This window comes from Mastigoproctus giganteus, chromosome 6 (genome assembly GCF_048544385.1).
Source record: "Mastigoproctus giganteus isolate SK-2022 chromosome 6, ASM4854438v1, whole genome shotgun sequence".
NCBI classification, from domain to species: Eukaryota; Metazoa; Arthropoda; class Arachnida; order Uropygi; family Thelyphonidae; genus Mastigoproctus; species Mastigoproctus giganteus.
Genome location: NC_143580.1, coordinates 4,811,169 through 4,832,081, shown reverse-complemented (window position 1 = coordinate 4,832,081; position 20,913 = coordinate 4,811,169). Strand labels below are relative to the sequence as shown.

The 20,913-nt window shown below is 36.5% G+C and overlaps 1 protein-coding gene across 1 annotated transcript in view; it reads right to left on the bottom strand.

Moving 5' to 3' along the window:
• The window catches only part of LOC150083831 (cilia- and flagella-associated protein 157-like), a 78,325-nt gene that overhangs the window by 9,988 nt on the left and 47,424 nt on the right, over positions 1–20,913 (bottom strand). The window contains exons 6-8 of the mRNA XM_090375399.1: positions 14,095–14,259; positions 7,778–7,917; positions 1,119–1,242 (exon numbers count right to left, since the gene is read on the bottom strand). Of these exons, the coding sequence (XP_090231525.1) occupies positions 1,119–1,242; positions 7,778–7,917; positions 14,095–14,259 (429 nt within the window). The remainder of the gene's footprint in view (positions 1–1,118; positions 1,243–7,777; positions 7,918–14,094; positions 14,260–20,913) is intronic.

The following is a 20,913-nucleotide window of genomic DNA, read 5'->3' as shown; positions in this document are numbered from 1 at the left end:
TCAACCTCTTCATCATCATCATGACTCGATGTTGGTGCATAAATCATTATAATCTTTAGCTTGTACCTCTTAGAAATCTTGAGTATTAGTCTTGACACCCTTGGTGATGTACTTTTGAATTCTGAAATGTTGTTTTTAAAATCCTTATGGACCAGAAACCCAACTCCACCTTCACTCCTTTCACTGTTTTCATTGGTGTACAGCAGATTTCCACTTGATAAACTTATAAGTGATTCATTTCTTCTTCTTGTTTCAGCCAAACCGATGATATTCCAATTCACATTTTCTAATTCCTTTTCCAGCTCTAATATCCTGTCTTCACCAATGAGTGATCTTACGTTATAACAGGCCAAGTTCAGTTTCCGTGCATGGCAGCCTGGTCGTACCCAGAGATTTTTAGCACCCTCTGCTTCCACTCTGATCCTCTCGCTGCCGTAAGAGGGAGAGTGAAAGCTGCTGGGGACTGAGGGCCATTTGCTTTGTCATGCTGTCATATGCTGGAGGGTTTGGTCTTTTCCTCTTCACGCTGACCAGGCAGACTTACCCTGGTCCTATTCCACCCATCCTTCTTGCACAACATATTTCCCATCTTCCTGACAATAAAGTCACCAAAGGACTTTCTTCTCAGGTCGAATTGTGTTAGGAAGCACTTCTCACTTGATGAGATCATTTGAAGAAAAAACTATGCTACATTTGCCTGAGGCTGACTAACTCAGCTATGCTGTGAAAAAGGCCTATAAAAATTCCTTACATCATCGACAGGATTCGAATTCAGGTATTTTCCACCTGGTAAGGAGGATGGTAATCCTACCAACTCTGCTACCCACGAGGGCCATGAAAGGGTTAGTCTATAATCACTTGTGAAATAGTTTAAGGGAAATTTTATAAAAGTAATAATTCTATGAGAGCCTAAAACCATATATAAAAACATAATAAAACTAAAACCATATATAAAAACATAATAAAACTAAAACCATATATATGAAAACATAATAAAACTAAAACCAATTTAAAAAGCATACAATAAATAACAAAGATTGTACCATAATTTAAGATCTAAAATGATTGCTAACTTGGCTTGTGTTTTTAAAGAATTATAAATAGATTTTATTACTAACCACTTCAGTCTGAACAGTTTCTTCTGTAGATTCTTTCTTGATTTTCCTTACAGGTTTTGAAAATTCAGCAGCCTGGATCAATCCCAAGTCACCAGGATTATATTCCATAAATTCCTGTATTTCCCTGTTAAAAAAATAATGCAAAACCATTTTCATTTAATAAATAAATTGCTTATATGCAAGTATCATTTTAGTATAGTGACTTCATCAGATGGGATGGCATAACTACTGTAACAAAAGGCATTATTTTCTAGTTAAAATTCAAAAAAATTTGAAACATTTTAAGTCTACTTCACTAGTATTTGACAATATTTTCATATTGTCAAATTTTACTTACTACATTATCTAACCCAATGTTATCAAGAGTCAGTCCCAGATCAAAAGCTCAGGGGACTGACTTTGCATCATGAAATGGTGGCACTGTTGTGATTTTCTGCATTAGATGAGTAACTGACTATTTAATGCAGAATACAAGGTTTTTAAGGTGTTTCAATGAATTTTAAAAAGTAATTTTACTGAGCAGCAACTTCAAATTCAGTAAAAGTACAACAGAAAACCACAAAATGATAAAAGCAGCTTTTAGAGAAGATGCTACATCATTTGAAGGCTTTTCAGTGTATTTCAAAGTTCAAAGAGGGAGGCTTATCTGTCAAAGATAACCCTCATTTTGGCCACCCTTCAACTTCAATAAAAACTATGAGTTAATAGTTTGAAATTAGTATTAGTAGTGGCAAATGATGAAAGGAAGCAAGCTTATATAGCATCAACAAATTTCCCAATGGAAAGGTTGACTTCTTGTGTGATGCAGTAGGTGGTTGGGAGAATAATGGATGACGCTGGAGCAGTTGAGCCATCATGAGATCATGGTCTTCGCTTCACTTGCTTAAACCACATTAAAAATGATATACTTTCATCAATATCATTAATAAACAATGAAATAGCTCAGCAGGTTTTTATTGTTCTGAACCCTGAGGGACTCCACTAATAACATTACATTAATAATAAAGTAAGAGGCAGATTGGGCATAGTAAAATTTATTGGAATAATTCTTGAAAATTTGCATTTAGAGAGCACTGCCTTAGTTCAGGAATCCTTGATGCAGGTGAGGTGGAATCTCAAATTGGATCTTTGTAAAGTTCAGGAGCCCGATGTCAGTCATAAATATTTCTTATTTTTTATTCATCCAATAAGCATGTATTGAATGAATAAAAGGCCTATCCTAGTAGCCTATTGGCACTGTGCATTAGCAAGATGTGATTTGCTGGACCTTTACCAGCAAATCACATATCAAATATGCCATCGGTCAGTCCATTGTGCATTACTCAAAACACGCTATATCTTCCTCAGGAATAAAGAAACAGCATAGCCTAATTTTTTTATATATATTTTTTTTAAATGGGTATACAAGGGATGTTTAAAAATTTTTCATATACTAACCTACTCCTAGTGAATATAATTATGCATTTTTTTTCAGCAGGCAATACATCTTGTACGTCACTATACCAAATCTCAGTTTAATAGATCCCATCCTTTTTTTTCTTTTTTTTCAGGTGATTTCGTGAACTAATGAGTAAAAGATTTTCAAAATGTCTTTGAAAGGAATGTGCTCATGGTGATATGATGCAGACATCGAAGGATAAAGGCTCCTGCATTTTCCACAGATGTAAAGTGGCACAGAGAATTTTGTTGTGGCAAGGAATTGTGCAATTAGCAATAGCAGAGGCATATGATGCAAGAAAGCAAGCTTATACAGCATCAGCCAAAAAAAAAAAAAAAAAAAAAAAAAACACTTCAGATGTTTGCCTGGTTCTGCCTTGAATTTATTTAAGCTGACAACTTCTACGATGACAAGTCGAAGTTTGTTCCAGCAATCAACACCTGCTGGCAAAAGGCAAATTTCTGCACATCTATTCTACAAATGTCTTTCCTCGATTTAAATTTATGTCCCTTAAATGATTAATCTGGGGAAGAGGAAGAATCCCATTAGCATTGAGCTTGCTCATACCATTAAAGGCCTTATACAGCTCAATCAGATCACCTCGCAGATCTAGTCTCCAGACACTGTAATTTGCAGAACTTAAGCCTTTCTTTGTAAGAGCAACCCTTTGTCCCATTTACTAATCTTGTTACCCATTTCTGTATTTGTTCCAGCAGCTCTACATCCTTCCTAAAATGAGGCCAATGATGCAGATTGTTCTGTATGAGATCCTCCACTCCACCACTGAAGAAAATAACTACGTGCATGGCCTAGTGCTGCAAGACAGACAAATGACTGTTCAGTAAACAGTTGAGTTTGTAGGCACTTCAATCTATAGCATTGATTCAATCCTGATGAAATCTTTGATTGCAAAAAAAAGTCAGTGCTTGATGGGACTCACAAACGTTGACAGATAAGCAAAAGGCATGCTGTAAATGAATGTGCATCACCAACTTGAACGTGCTTCGTAAGGATCCATGAAATTTCTGGTCTCTCTCTTTTTTTTTTTTTTTTTTTTTTGTTAGTTGTTGGCGCATCAGCTTCTATGGCCATATTGCACCTCCCAAAGTTTTTGCATTTTTTTACTGTGATCCAAGCCCGAGGTGGAAATCGAACTTGCTACCTTTGGGTTGCCAGGCAGGCACTTTACCTACCTGGCTAGCCCAGTCGGCATTTCTGGTCTCAGATTGTTCCAATGGATGAAACGTGGGGTCATCACTTTGATCCAGAGACTAAAAAACAAAAAAGTCTAATGTGGAAAGATACATGTTCTCTGCCTCTTGAGAAGTTCTGTGTGCTGCTCTGTCAGCTGGAAAGGTGATGGCATCAGTTTTTTAGGTTGCAGAAGGTATCATGATTGACTGCCTAGAAAAGGATGCCACTGTCACTTATGGATACAACAGCAACCTCATAAGGCAACTTCATGAAGCCATCAAGGAAAAGCCCCATGGAAAACTGCAAAAAAGCTGTCTTGCTTCTTTATGACAATGCACCCAATGACACCTCCCAGAGTGCAATGACCACCATACAGACTGCAGGATTTCAGTTGCTTCCGCACCCGCCCTATTCACCAGATCTTGCCCCTAGTGACTTTTATTTGTTCCCCAAGCTGAAGGATAACATCCGTGGAAATATATATGCCTCTATTTCTGAGGCGGTCAGAGCTGTGGGTGTGTGGTTGGAGGAACCAAGGTAGAGATTTTTTTTTTCCAAATGGGATCAAGGCACTACAGCATTGGTGAGAGAAGTGCATTGTAGTGGCTGGAGACTATGTCGAAAAATAAAAATGGAATCATAATGGCATGGCTTTCCTGTACGTCTCAGAATACAAACTTTCTGAACCACCCTCACATATATTTAAAATCGCCTATACCTATACTATTACCTATATGGAACAGTCTCTGTAGCCAATTGGTCAGGAGTGGGAGTAGTCACACACTCTTTGACCAGGGTTCAAGCCCTTGACTGCGAAATGAGGTCAATCTGCCAGCCCACACTGGACCAGCGTGGCAGATTATGGTCCATTTCTCTCAACATGAATTGTTTAGGAGGCTTCCATCCTGCAGTGGATTGATAATGGCTGGTTTACATTTTTTTTCTTTTTTTTTTTTGTCTATACCATCTACATTTGCTCTAATTTCAGTACAAAGAAGAAACCTGAAAAGCCAATGACAGCTTCCTCAAGATCATCATCACTTGAAAATCAATATCATGCATGTCTATTTCTTCAGACTTCTAAAGAGGAAATAATCACTGAGAGGGGGAGAGATCTAGACTATAATGGGTAGTGGTTTAACTCCTTGAATCCCTCAGAGCAGCAATTACCTTACTAACTTTGCTAATTTCATTATAAATAACGTTATCAGGATCTGATCAGGAGCATATCACCATGAATTAATGAACCATATAATTTTACACCAATTTGCTAGTAAAACTGGTATTTATTATAAAACAATCATTTTAACGCAAGATTTGGGAAAGTGATGCAATTGAGGCAAGTTTGTGCCTCAGAGTGGCAAGTTGTTGCATGTGATAATCTTCATTAATGTGCTGCCACTGACCCACACTGTTTCTTCAATTATTACTAGTGATGAATCGTGGGTGGACAGCTATGACCAGAAAACAAAAGGCCCAGTCCGCTTAATGAAAGACTGTCTTCTACCAGGCCCAAAAAACCAAGACAATCTTGATCAAACATGAAGATCATGCTTAGTGTCTTTGATTCACAGAGCATTGTTTATTATGAGTTTTTCCTGCACACCAGGAATGATCTTACAAAACAGTTCTAAGTCTTGATGCTGTTCAAATAAAATGGCTGGAAAAGAGGGCTTCAGAAGCTGGTACTTGCAATGAAACAGTACCCCACCCTACACACTTGACATTTTCTATTTGAGAATTTCTTACAGAGCACCCCATCACTTGAAAGTACTCCATCACCAATCTGCCATACTCATTGGATTTAGCTCTCCATGACTTTTCTTTTTGTTCCCCAAGCTTAAAGCCTCTAATGTCCAAAGTCAGTTTTTGCAATGCCAAGAAAATTCTTCAGAACATATCACCACAAAAATTATAAGCAATTCAAAAGGTAGCCTATTAGGAAAGCTTCCAATAGTGTGGAAGCACCTGGAATCAGTGTATACAGTGTCAAGAATCCTATTTTGAAAGACATCTATTTGAATAACTAGTAAGCATCACCATTTTCCATATGTGAGTTTAGTCCCTGAACTTTTTGATCATTACACTTTATATATATATATATATATATATATATATATATATATAATATATATATATAATATATATATATAATATATATATATAAAGTGTATATATCAACTTAAATATCTTATTGTAATGGATGGTTACTTCCTTTGGATGGTTGTTATACATCTTTAATGTTATTTTATGCTACCTGGTTATCTTATACTACCTGACTATCATTTGGACACAGTTATGCTGGACGATGACTACAGAAACGGATAGCTCGTTAATTATGGTTGATACATTGAAAGGGTTAGCCCTCGAAAAAGTCCCTTTCAATGTATCTAATTGCCTATAATTAACATTTTAATTTTTCTTTTAATGTTATTGATACGTAAGGTTTTCCTTACCTAATTTGGCATATATATATTTTTTCCAGTTTGCGTTGGGCTCTTGCCTAAGGCGTTGGGTTGCTTGAGAAGGTATAACTTACTAGCTTTCATATTATACATTATAGCCGGCTTAACTTTGTCTATTGTTGCACTATTATAACTTACCACTACAACTAATATCTTAAATAATATATATATATATATATATATATATATATATATATATATATATTATTTTTAAAGCCTGTATTTTTGCCCCTAATTTTATGTGCCTGGGACAATTTCCCTGTTTGGGCCAAGGGTAATTGCCCCATCAAACTGAGCTATTTTGAGAAAGTTCCATCAAAATTTTATGTACATTTAGAAAAATAAATATTTTAAAAAATAAAGGTTTTTTTTTAATGAACAGTCGTCCTCATATTTTGAAATAAATGCACAAATAAAACAATTTATAATAAAGCCAACTGTGCACTTTGTAACGTTATTCTTTATTTTAACTTTAGTTTTTACTTCTTTTTTTCCCCTTTTCCTGCAGGGACATCCAAAAGTTATCTGATGTTTTGATGACTAGACTTTCTCAATTCTAACTTCATGGACTCTTATAAATGTATAAGTTACCAGCAGCACCTGTTTTGGTTCTGAAATAACATACCAGCTACTTTTTGCCTTTATAAATTTTGGTTAACTGAATGTAAACTACATATATCAAGAAAAAGTAAAATCACAACAAAACCAATTACAAACTCAATCTCATTTATCAAATGCACAGTATGTAATGAAAGCAGAATAACTCTTTCAGATAATTTTGATTTTCATATTATAATAATGAAAGCTGAATCTTATTGGTTGTAGAACTGTGTTTTTATCATAAAATTATAACTTCAACTAATCACATTAGTATCATAACAAAATGCACCCAACAGTTTAAAATCTATGATGGTCTGCAGTTATTCACCAACATTACAACTCATTGGAGGTTTGAATTTCAATACGTTTCACAGGTACAGACAAAAAAAAAGTGTCAGGTGCCAGTGCCATTATATTTCTAGGTGCCAAAATTCAATCAACTGAGGAATAGATTCCAAAAAAGAAGTAATGACAAGCTTTTAAGAATTTATGATTTTTTTCAAATTCTTTTGCAATGTAATTATTTTTAAAAATTTAGATTTTTATTTTTGAAATAATTTCATTCTGATATTGGGCAACCAAATCAAAAGAAAAACAAATTAATATTTAAAAATATTTATGTACAAAGCTTTCATTTTTATGAATTTTTAAAATTTCATGAAAAAACTCATTCTCAGAGCATAAAATTCATGAGGGAAAGGATTATGTAGTTGTTCACAATAACAATCATTCATAAGTTTTATTTTATTCTGGCAAAATTAAAGCAAAATAGAAAACTAAACAGCATAATAATAATAAAGACTAATTTACAGAGTAGTTTTAATTCATTACAAACAAAGGAATGAACAAAAGGATTTGCTGACTTTAAATCAAAATTTAAGAAATTTTAGAAAAGGTGGTTCTAGATAGCAAGAAATCGTAAAGAAATTTTTAAATTTAATAAAATAATTAAAACAAATTACCCTTCATCCTCAAATACAGGTATCACTAACATCTCATTCTCAAACTTTCCAGCAGCATCAAGCAAGGAAAGTATCTGCTGAAGAAGTTTTGCTCTTTCTGGAGGATATACATCTTCTTCATCTTCAGGAATTTTGATAGCCTAAATAATTGTTATTTATTGGTTAGAAATATGTATAAAATGTGTTTACTATAATGCATGACATCTGTTAAAAAAAAACAAAACAAAGCACATGGTAGAAATATGCACCATTCCTGACTTACATTTTCATGTAACAATAATGAACAGATAAAAGATATAAATTATTATTATTATTTATTATAAGTTAATACATACTTTAATTTATGTCCATGTGCCCTGTTAATTACAGCGAAGTGAAGTGGATTTTACTTAAATATGAAACTACCATCAAGGGTAAAGGAAGGACTTTTCCTTTCATAAAAGTGTCTACAGTAATCTCAAATAGTTTTAAATTCAATACAGTAGGATCAACTGATGATTACCAAATTCTAAATGGGAAGTGTTCAAGGAAGAATTCACAGAGGCTATTAGGCTTTGTACAACAACTAAGCGATGCTGTTCACAGATTTGAACTAATGGATCGAACTGATGAGACTTGTGGCAGAGAAGAAAACTGCATGGAATGTGCACAAATTAAAATTATCATTTCTGACAATAATATACAGACATTTTGCTAGAAGCAATAAGGAAGTGATTATCCAATTGAATAAGGCAATGGTTAGGCTGCACCTTGAGTATACAGGTCTGGCAGCCTCATATTAGGAAGGATGTGGAGCTGCTGGAAAGAGTACAGAGTAGGGCAGCGAGATTGGTGAGGGAAACAAGGGGTGATCTTACCATGAAAGGCTTCAGTTCTGCAAATTGCAGCATCTGCAGACTAGGCACCTCTGTGACTGAGGTATTTAAGGCTTTGAATGGATTGGGCAAGAAACCATTCATAATTTTTTTTTTTTCATTTCATTTCAAATATGAAAATGGATATCAATGGATATGCTTCTTAATAATCATATCTGATTGACAAATACTAATGAAGTACAATAAAGGTTCTTTTTGTGAATTTGTGTAGTTTTTAGTTTTGATGAAGAACAAAAGGTATGTGAAACACTTCTAAATTATATATATATGGTCAAACTGACTGCTGTTGTACTTACAAGGGGGAGTTTAATAAATTATCTGACTAAGGTACTTCCCCATAGTTATATTTCAATGATTCATGATTTATCATGTTCCAACATATCTCAACTTGAATCATACTCATTTTGATCGCACTATGTTTTTAGGTTGTGCTGCCATAACAAAAAGAAGGAAGATACCTGTATCAAATTATGGATTTGCTGAAATTAGAGCATCATTCAGTCAACGAGTTTCTCACCAAAGGAAATGGGCCAAAGGCCGTCCATGAAAGGATAGTGGCTGTGTATGGCAATAGTGCATCTTTGGAGTACCAGGTGAAATTCTGGTCAAAACAATTCAAGTGTGATAGGGAGTCCATCGAAGATGATCCACGTCCAGGAAGGCCTGTGATAGCAACTACTCCAGAAATGGACCAAGCTGTGGAAACCCTTGTGCTGAATGACAAACATTGAAAAGTGTCTCAAATCTCTACGGAATGTGACATATCTGATGGAACAGTTATAACTATCCTTCATGGGGATGACTATGGCCAGTGCAAGGTAGGTCCCAAGGTTTTTGACCCCTGTGCAGAAGCAATTCAGAGTATGGTGTCATGAGAACTTACAGCTTTATGGAAGGGATCCTGAAACTTTCATCTCCAGAATTGTTGGTGATGAAACATGGGTTCTTTACTGGAATCCTGAGAACAAGCAAGAATCAATGCAATGGAAGCACAAGAGTTCTCCCCCACCCAAAAAATTTTGGACACAACCTTCAAGCTGGTAAGATTATGGCCACCATTTTTTGGGATGCTGAGGAAATTTTATATATTCACTACTTGGAACACAAGAAGACAGTAGCTGGGGAGTCATATGCATCCCTACTGTACAATTGAAGGGATGTCATAAAGAAAAAATGCCATGGAATATTTTCCAGAGGTGTGCTAATTCTTTATTGCCTATGAACCAGTGCACAGGTCACATGCTGCTGCTGATGCTGCTACCTCTACTCTGCCAGATAGTGACTGGAGGGAGTCCAAGTAGTGTGTATGCGGGGAGCAGTGTCGAGACCACATTATGTCAAGGATCTGGGTATATTCTTACTGTGTGTACGCCATATTTCATTGGTGATTACTAGTCTCAGTATCTCGACCCAGCTGGTCGAGATACTGAGACTTTTGCAATTACTAATGACCTTGCACAGATTGTTCATTTACCTACAAGAATACCGGACAATCCTAATCATACAGCCAATACGCTTGATCTTTTTCTTGCAAACAACCATTCTAAGTACATGGTCAAAGTGAGAGGTCCTTTAGGTACTTCAGATCACAACTTGGTGATTGTCTCTTCTCGATTGGAACCTTTATCTCATGGCTATTCCCAACCTCGTATTGTTTGGTATTACAAGAAGGCAAAATGGGATGACCTGTGAGACTTCTTTTCTTCTTTTCCTTGGTCGGATTACTGTTTCAAAACTTCTGATGTCAACATTTTCTCAGATCGTGTCAGTGAAATTATTCTAGCAGGAATGGAATCCTTTATCCCACACTTTAAAATCTCGTCCTTTATCTAAACCTTGGTTTTCCAATAAATGTGCTAAGGCTGTTCAAGAGAAGAATGTTGCATATCGTAATTGGCTTGTTTCTAATTCTTCAGTTTAATTTTCTGCCTACACCAAAGCTCGCAAGAATTGTAAAGCAGCTATTAATCAGTCCAAACTAGAGTTTGAACAGGCTAAGAGTAGAAAACTTGCTTCTTGCCCTAATGGTAGCCGAGCATTCTGGTCTCTTGCCAAAACTATTGGCCGCAACTTTTGCCCATCTGTGCTCCCACCTCTGTCCAAACCAGATGGTTCTTTTGTCACTTCGGCCAAGGATAAAGCTGACCTGCTAGCATCCCATTTTGCTTCCAACTCATGTATTAATGATCTTGGTAAAACACTTCCCACCATTCCCAACACGCTCCATTCAATGCCTCCTGTGGTCTTCCGTCAAAAGGATATCAGAAGGATTTTGATGAATCTTGATGCTAAGAAAGCTCCAGATCCTGATGGTATTTCTCCACTTGTTCTAAAAACCTGTGCTCCTGAACTTACTCCTATTCTTTGCCGCCTTTTTTCACTTTCTTATTCCAAAGGTGTTTTTCCTTCTGCTTGGAAATTTGTTCATATCCAACCATTCCTAAAAAGGGCGAAAAATCCCTCCCATCCAATTATCATCCCATTGCAATTACTTCTACTCTTTCTAAAGTAATGGAGAAATCAATTAACTGCCAACTCTTAAACTACCTAGAAACCTTCCGTCTTATCAACGATCGCCAGTATGGATTCCATCAGTGTTGTCGACCCACTGATGATATTCTGGCTTATGTTAACATATTTGTGGACTAATTCAATGGAAAGGTTCAGTGAAACACAAGTAGTTGCTCTTGACATCTCAAAGGCTTTCAATCGTGTTTGGCATAAAGGTCTGCACAATTATCCCCAGGCATTTTTCATTCTCCAACTCCCTGAGGGTAATACCACACAGTTGGTACATTTCTCTTGGATTACTGTTACCCATATGCAGTACTTTGCATTTGTCAATATTAAACTTCAGTTGCCACTTCTCAGCCAATCTACCTAACTTTTCTAGATCCTGTTGCAGTAGTATACTGTCTTTACTATCATTAACAACCTTACCGACCTGTGTATCTTCTGCAAACTTGAACATTAAGCCTGATATTCCTTCATCGATATCATTAATAAATACACAAAACAACAATGGGCCCAGCAGTGTACCCTGGTGGACTCCATTAATAACATTAGTCCAAGTAGAGCAGTGTCCATTTATTACCACTCTCTGCCATCTCCCACTCAACCAACCCTTTATCCATTGCAGCAACTTGCCCTTAAAGTCATATCGTTCCAATTTGTACAGCAGTCTTCTATGTGCAAGAATATCAAAAGCTTTTCTGAAATCCAGATATATGATATCAAAATTATTTTTTGTATCCAGTTCCTTTGTGACCACATCGTAGTATTCAATCAAATTGGTGAGACAAGACTTCCTCCTAACAAACCCATTCTGTGTCTGACCTATTACTATTACTGCAGTCTTGCCTAAGTGATCCTGCTTCACTTCTTTAACCAGTGACTGCAATAATTTCCCCGGAACAGAAGTTAAACTACAGGTCTATAATTGTTTGCATCACCCTTTGCACCCCCCTTTGTGAATTGCAGATACATCTGCACATCTCCAGTCCATGGGGACCTCTCCTGAATCAAAGGATGCTCTCATAATTATGACTAAGGGTTTGCTTACTTCCCTCGCTGCCTCCTTCAATCGAATTTGATCGATTCTATCTGTTCCAGGTGCTTTTTTTATGTTTAACGTCTACAATTTCTCCTCCACTTTGCTCTCCATTATTACAAAATCATTTAGCTCCCTGTTAGAGTTTAGTATACTTCTGTCCTCCCCTTCCTTACAGAATTTCTCATGTGAGAATGTAGATGCAAAATACTCATTCAGTTTGTCAGCTACCTGAGCAGGATCATCAACAGTTGAACCATCAATGTCAAGTGGACCAATCTGATTCAACTCCTTCCTTCTAGAGTTTACATAAGTAAAGAAGTCTTTGCTTTTTTTCTTTGCATCCACTGCCAAGGATTACTCGTAATCTGCCTTTGCCTGCCTAACCTCCTTTGTGACTTGATTACAGACCAGCTTATATCTTCCATAGGCTTCTGCGTCACCTGTTAATTTATATGTATCCCACGTATTTTTCGTCTCTGCCAAGTCTCGTTAGTTCATCTGATATCCAATTAGGCCTAAACCTTGAACAATATTTCTTGGTTGGTATGAAAAGCCTAGTAGTTTCCAATATTATTTCTTTGAATGCTTCCCATTTAAAATTTGCTGTTGGTAACATCTTCAGTTGGTCCCACTGTATAGACTTTAAAAATGTCTCAGATCTCCGTAGTCACCTTTACGAAAGTAAAAACCCTTCCCTTTACTCCTGATGGTGGTTACCGATTTGAGTAAATCCCACATCAGCACACTGTCATCACTGCCTCCTAGTGGCTCCTTTATCTGCAGATTCTTAATGCATGAAGAATCACTACTGATAATCAAAGAAGAGTATTACTCCCTCTGGTTGCCTCCCAAACATGCTGATGTAGAAAACAATCATCCAATAAATCCACAAAAGCCTTGCTAGTGTGCAAATGACCAACCCATATGTTCCAGTCAATATCTGAGAAATTAAAATTCCCCATTATAAGACAATCTAATTTACTGGCCCACTCTATTTCTCTGTACAGCTGTTCATTATACTCATCAAAGTCATTAGGCCTTTAGCACACTCCTACTCTCAATTTTGCATTCCCGGTGCTTATGCCATTCCAAACTGACTCAACACTGCACTGTCCATCCATGTCAACTGGATACACTTCCTTAGATTTCTTAACGAATAGCATAACCTCTCCTCCCTTCCTATCCTGTCTATCCTTCCTGTACACATTGTACTTCCCTGATTCCAATTCTGGATTCTCTATATCTGTGTGACATATCCGAACAATAGCACGGTTTTCCCATCACAAAAGCTCAAAAATACCATGTTTTGCGAGATTTCCCACAATTCTCAAACCATGTTAGAGTGAAACCTTGTTATATAAGTATCATATTGTGCGAGGATTTCCACAATTTATCAATCACATTAGAGAAAAACAGTGTTGTAGAAGGTATTTTTTAAATACATATTCCTTCCACTCTCCTTCCTTTTCTACTTCTGTCTTCATTTGTTTATTCATCTTCACTCTTTTTCTGTGTTGACTCTATATATTGCTTGTTGTATATTAAACACATATATATAATATATATATATTTTTTTATTTATTTATTTACTTTTATAAATATTGATGTCATATTTTTATCAAAACTTAAGTTATAATGCATTTTCAATGATACACAATTAATGCTAGAGCCTTGCCAAGTTCTGAATTTTGGAAATTTCGGTGTGCTTTTATTTTATGGCCTTATAAACTTAAACATTTTAGATTAAATTATTGTGAAATCACAATAATGTAATCTAATCTGGCAATCTCAAAAAGCAAAACCAGTTGAATTCTATTCATATACTGTACTGATTTCATTGTGCTTTATTTTTTTTGCTAGACAATACAACTTGTATAAAAAATGCTTACCAATACTTCTTTCTTTATAACCTCCTCTGAAGTTCTAATTATACTCATTAGCTGTACAATCATATCACTCTGCTTTTTTTCTTTCTTCTGCATTATGTCTATCAACTCCTGAGTTTTCTTTTTATCTTCAAACAGTTGTTGAATTTTGTCTTCATGGTCCATTATCTACAAGAAATAGTTGATGTCAAAAATTAAGCTGAGTATTTTTGTTGATAATTTTTGAAATCTAAATATAAAATAATTAAATAAACAATGGTTATATATTAAAGAAATACTTGTAAATAAATGTTTTTAAAATTTAAACTTTCTCAATTCAATCTTAACAGAACAATATTTATAATAATTAAATTTGAACTTTACTATTATAAATGTTGAAAATTTGAACATAAATTACAATAATTTAGCCTAATGGCATGCATAAAATTATAGTAAACTATCCCTGTGTGTTTCCACAACAATTTCTCAATTAGAAATAATAGTGATAAGTGCCCAATAAGATCTTATCTTAACTACCTTCAACTTAAACTATATATTTGATTGGTAATGATAAGATATGCTTATATATTATTACAAAGAAAAAAAATTATACCAAAAGTTACGATGACTGTGTGTGGTCCCCCCCCCCACAAAGATCTGCAGTAGCAAAATGATACTGCAGATACTGCGAATCCCATCGGCACTGAGCATACTCAAACCATTCACGGCTTTATACACCTCTATCAGATCACCTCGCCGGTGCCTAGTCTCCAGACACTGTAATTTGCAAAACTTAAGCCTTTCTTTGTAAGAGCAACCCTTTGTTCCATTCACTAATCTTGTTGCCCTTCTCTGTACTCGTTCCAGCAGCTCTGCATCCTTCTTGAAATAAGGCCTCCATTCCTGTATACTGTACTCAAGATGTAGCCTGACCATTGCCTTATACAAGGGAATAATCACCTCCTTATCTCTGCTAGAAAAATTCCTGTATATCACTGACAAGACACCATGAGCTACTCTTGCAGCCTGTCTGCACTGCTCAGAAAACTTCATATCTGCCTGCACAATTACCCCCAGGTCCTTTTTGTTCTCTACCACTGTCAGTGTAGTACCACAGAGTTGATACGTTGCTCTGGGGTTACTATTTCCCATATGTAGTACTTTAAATTTGTCAATGTTAAACTTTATTTGCCACCTCTCAGCCCATCTGCTCAACCTTTCCAGATCCTGTTGCAGCAGCATAGCATCAGTAAAGTCCTTAACAACCCTGCCAACCTTTGTATTGTCTGCAAACTTGGACATTAAGCTTGATATACCATCATCAATATCATTTATAAATACAGAAAACAACAATGGACCCAACACTTAACCCTGAAGGACTCCACTAATAACATTAGTCCACGATGAGCAGTGTCCATTGATTACCACTCTCTGTCTTCTCCCCCTGAACACCCCTTTATCCATAGCAGCAATTTGCCTCCAATGCCACACTGCTCCAATTTGTGCAGCAGTCTTCTATGTGCAACAATATCAAAAGCCTTTCTAAGATCCAAATATATAATATCAAAGTTATTCCCTGCATCCAGTTCTTTTGTGATTGCTTCATAGTATCCAATCAAATTGGTCAGGCAAGACTTTCCCTTAACAAAAAACCATGCTGTGTCCGAGCTAGATGTTCCTGCAGTGCTTCTTTAACCAGTGCCTCCATTAATTTTCCTGGAACAGAAGTTAAACTCAAAGGGCTATAATTACTTGTGTCAGCCTTTGGTCCTCCTTTGTGAATTGGGGTCACATTTGCACATCTCCGGTCTATGGGTACCTCCCCTGAGTCCAAAGGAGCTCTCATAATTATGTCTAAGGGTTTGCTTACTTTCCTTTGCTGCCTCCTTTAATTTAACTGGATAGATCCCATCCACCCCGGGTGCCTTTTTTATGTTTATCCTCAACAATTTCTCCTCCACTTTCCTCTCAGTTATTACAAAATTATCTAGCTCACTATCAGAGTTTGCTTCACCTCTGGCATTCCCCTTCCTGAATTACTCCTCATGTATGAACGTAGATGCAAAATACTCGTTTAGTTTAGCCACCTGAGCACAATCCTCAACTGTTGAACCATCAATATCCAGTGGACCAATCTGATTCATCCCTTTCCTTCTAGAGTTTACATAAGTAAAGAACTCTTTTCTGTTTTTCTTTGCATCCTTTGCCAAAGATTTCTCATAATCTGCCTTTGGCTGCCTAATCTCCTTTGTGACTTGGTTACAGACCATCTTATATCTATCATATAATTTAGTCCACTTAACCCTTTTAAGCTTCATATTCTCCAATAAAATCACCAAGCAGATGCCTAATATTCATATACTGCAATTTACAGAACCTCAATCATTATTGGTAAGAATATCCCTTTGTGTCCCCAACTCTTGTTGCTCTTTTCTGCATGCCCTTTTCAACAGATTTGCATCCTTCCTAAAATAAGGCCTTAAAACCTGTGTGCAGTATTCCAGGTATAGCTTGACTATTGCCTTATAGGATAATCACCTCTTTGCCCCCATCACTAACGAAACCTCAAAAGTACATCACTAACGAAACCTCAAAAGCTGTTCTAGCAGCCTTTCTGAACTGCTTAGAGATCTTCATAACAATCCCCCCCCCGGTGTTTTCGTTATCCACCACCTTGCATTTTACACTTTGCAGTACCATCATTTATCAATATTAGACCTCAATTGTCATTTTCAGCACACTTGTCCATTTTATCTAGATCTTGTTGAAGAAGCATACCTGATTAATTTCACAACTGCTCTAATCACCAGAAAACATCATCAGCAAACTTAGGCATGAAACTTGAAATTCCTACATCAGTATTATTAATAAATATTGAAAACAGTAAGTAACCCAACAATGAATCCAGTGCTACACCACTCATAACATTAGTTCATGAAGCTCAGTGGTCATTTATCTATCCTTTTTTCCGCAAGTAGTAACTTTCTTCCCCCCAGTGCCACAATGTTCCAGTTTATATAACAAGCATTCAGTATCAAAGGCTGTATTGAAATTTAAGTATACTTAGTATCTATTTTCTTCATGATGACCCTGTAGTAACTAGTTAAGATTAATTAGACACAATCACCCTTAACAATGGTATGCTGTGATTCCCTTATAATTACATTCCTGTACATGCTGTATTAAATCCTTAACTAAGGATTTCACAGTTGCCTTTTTTTGGCCTTCAGTTAGTAGCCAATCACACAATAAAACTATGCAGGCAAGTAAATGTTAGGAAACCTTACACAGAAAGAGGCTCACTAATTTGTTTATATCAAGAAGTCCAAGCATTGTATGACAGCAACTGTTATGTTAGTAGCATATCAGATTCCACTCTCATTCAAGCAGGACTAGCATTCCAGTTCTGTTTGGGCACTAGTGAAATGATTTTATGATATCTGACATGAAAGGGAGAAAGAGATTGTTGATGCTAGAAGTTTTTGTTAGGTTTTAGGCACACTAGGAACTTAAGACCATATTGCATGATACTGAATTATATCTATACATGTATGTGTTCACGGGCAAATTTGCATGTTATATATGCTGAAAAACCTAGGGTAACTGATGAGGAACCTTACTCACTTTACTTGAGACTGGCTAAAGGCCTCTTCAATCATGGCTGAAGAGGACTTTAAAAATTCCTCCAGTCCATGATATGATTCTAACACACAGAGACATACTGTCACAGAGGATGAAGCTAAAAGCACATAAGGCCCCTGGGACTGACATTGAAGAAAGAAACTATCCAATTACATTTAAAAAATCAGCAAAAGATTTAGGCAAACCCTTATCCATAATTATATCCTTGCATCCAAGGATATAATTATGGATAAGGGTTTGCCTAAATCTGCAAGGGAGGTTCTAAAGGCTGGTAATGTTTAAATGTCTTTCTCTCCTATTCATAAGGGAGAGGGGTGAAATCAGAAAGCAAAGTGAGTAATTACAGACCTATTAGCTTGACTTTGATATCAAGGAAAATGGTGGAGTTAGTGGTTAGAGAATTCATGCAGGATCATCTTGACAGGAATGTAGTAATCACTGCATGGATTTCTTAGAGAAAGATCTTGTCTGACCAATATGATTGTGTACCCACTAAAAGAGGAAATGGGCAAAAAAATAATTTTTAACATCATATACTCAGACTTCAGCAAAGCTTCTGATATTATTCACATTAATGACTACTACACTACACAAATTGCAGCAGCAGGGTATTAGGAGCAAGTTACTGCTATGGATAAAAGGAGCAGTTATTAATGGCCACTGCTCTTCACCAAAGTTATTAGTAGAGCCCTTAATGGTTCAGTATTGGGCCCCTTACTGTTTTCGGTATTTATTAACAATACTGATGTAGACATAACAAGTTTATGCCTGGGTATTCTGATGATATCAAATTTGGCAGGGTGATTAATGACAGTAACCATACTCCAACAAGACATGCATACATTTGGCATATGAACACAGGCTGAAAATTGGCAACTGAGCTTTAATATTGATAAACACAAGGTACTGCATTTAGGTAATAATAATCCCAGAATAACCTTGAGGGTGGCATCAATTGTGTGGTATCTCACTGAGAGTAATGGAGAATGAAAAAGACTTACAGTAGTCTGCACTCCCCAGAGAACAACTCATATGAAATTATCTGAGAATTGCAGATAAACTACTAGTATCGCAGTTACGGCATCATGACTTTTCTGTCAATGATACAGAATTTTGTGATGGTTAGGCCACACCTTAAGTACTGCACAGAGGTTTGCAAGCCTCATTTTAGCAAGGGTGAAATCTGTTGGAAGAGGTGCAACAGAATCACTCAAAAGCACAGGGAACTTGCATCAAGAAACACCGAGACACTAGAAACTGCAGTGCCTGAAAACTAGGCACATAAGAGGAGACATGACTGAATTGTTTAAGCTTTTAAATGGATTAAGTAAACTAAATGCTGCCAGCATCCTTACTCTTTCCTCTAATGACAAACACCAGGGGAACATAAATCTAAATTGTAAAACGATGGTTGCCTGACAGATATGCAAAAATTTGCTTTCAGCCACAGGGTGATTTATACTTGGAACAAACTTCCATCTAGAATTGTGGAACCAGATGGTTTGAACAAATTTAAAGAAGGATTAGAAAACTTATAAGAGATGAAAAAATGAAGTGGTAGATTTTTTATTGTTTTCAAGCTGATGCTTTATAAGCATACTTTCTTGCCTCATTTTTTTCACTACTATACTATATATTATTAGTATTAGGAGTTTGCATTACTAGTGGCAAAATGATGCAAGAAAGCAAGCTTATACAGTATCAGCCATAAAAAAATCAATAAATAAAAATAAAAATATTTATTTTAACCTGATTTGTTTGCTCAACCCTTCTAATAAGCTGTCCAACCCTTTGCATTTATTTGTGCTATCCCACTTTCAGAAAACAAGGTGAAGTTCGTTCCAACAATCAATTATTCAATCAACTGGTTCTATAATTTTCGTTTGATTGTTCATTCTTTATTCCAGTGAAATGAATACACTTTCCACTGCAGTGATTGCTTGGCATCCATGTATAATCAATATCAGTCACACAGCCTATTAAAACTCAACTATGCCTTAACTTCTGCCCAACAGTCTACTTATTTAATATATCTATCAGTAGTAACTAGGCTGCTGTAGCCGAGTGGTCAGGCGTGCGGGTGCATAAGTACACGTGCTTGAGTGACCCGGGTTCATGCCCGTGACTGCTGAATATGGTGCTGTTTCTAGTATTCTCTCTACCTTGTGAACTCCTCTGACCGTGTGGTCGTCCTGGATTATAAACAGAAAATTTATTTATTTATTTGCACTACACAGTAGAATTAACAAAGAAATTTACCCAATACAATATTCTTCATTTTGACACTCTCTCTCGCTCTCTCTCTCTCTCTCTCTCTCTCTCTCTCTCTCTCTCTCTCTCTCTCTCTCTCTCTTCCCCCCCCCCAACTGACAAAAACACACAACACCATATGTACACGGGCAAAAGCTTACAAATCGACAGCTCAATAATATAACTGCATTTGTAGCTTATTAGAAGAGATACTCATTCTCACTCACTCACTCACTCACACACACACACACACACACACACACACACACACACACACACACACACACACACACACACACACACACACACACACACAAGCCAAAAAAGATACAAACCTTTATTCAGTATCAAATTGGGCTAACTTATTTCAAATAATAGCAAGTGTACAGTGCAGCACGTATTCTATAAGGTGTTTTAATACATTTTGTAACCAGTCTTCCAGCAAAATATTGCACAGCTGTGACAAAGTTGAAGAAATAGGGCTTTGTTGCCAAATCTTTTTTCAGCATATCCCACACATTCTCAATAGGATTAAAATCAGGTGAATGTGAGGCTAGGAAAGATGGTAGAAATCTGTGTCGTCTTCACCGAACCATTCTTACACGATTCTAGCATGTTACACTGTTATCCATAAAGTGGTCATCACCTTTGAGATAAAAGTGTAACATTGCAGGCTGCAATAGATCTGACACAAAATTCAGGTACACCCTGGATGACATTTGACCTTTCACTGGTATCAATGGACCCACTCTGTGCCAACAAACATTCCCCATATGGGGAAAAAAGTGTAAAGTGTATTTAGTGTCTAACGGCACCAGGGGTTCCCCCCCATCTCCGCGCTGCTTTCATTGTGGGTGTACCAGTTCACTGGGAAGGCCAGAGATTTAAAAGTGTATGGATATTGTACATGTGTAGTGTTGTGTTCTGTTGTTCATCTGGCCGTTTAGCTGC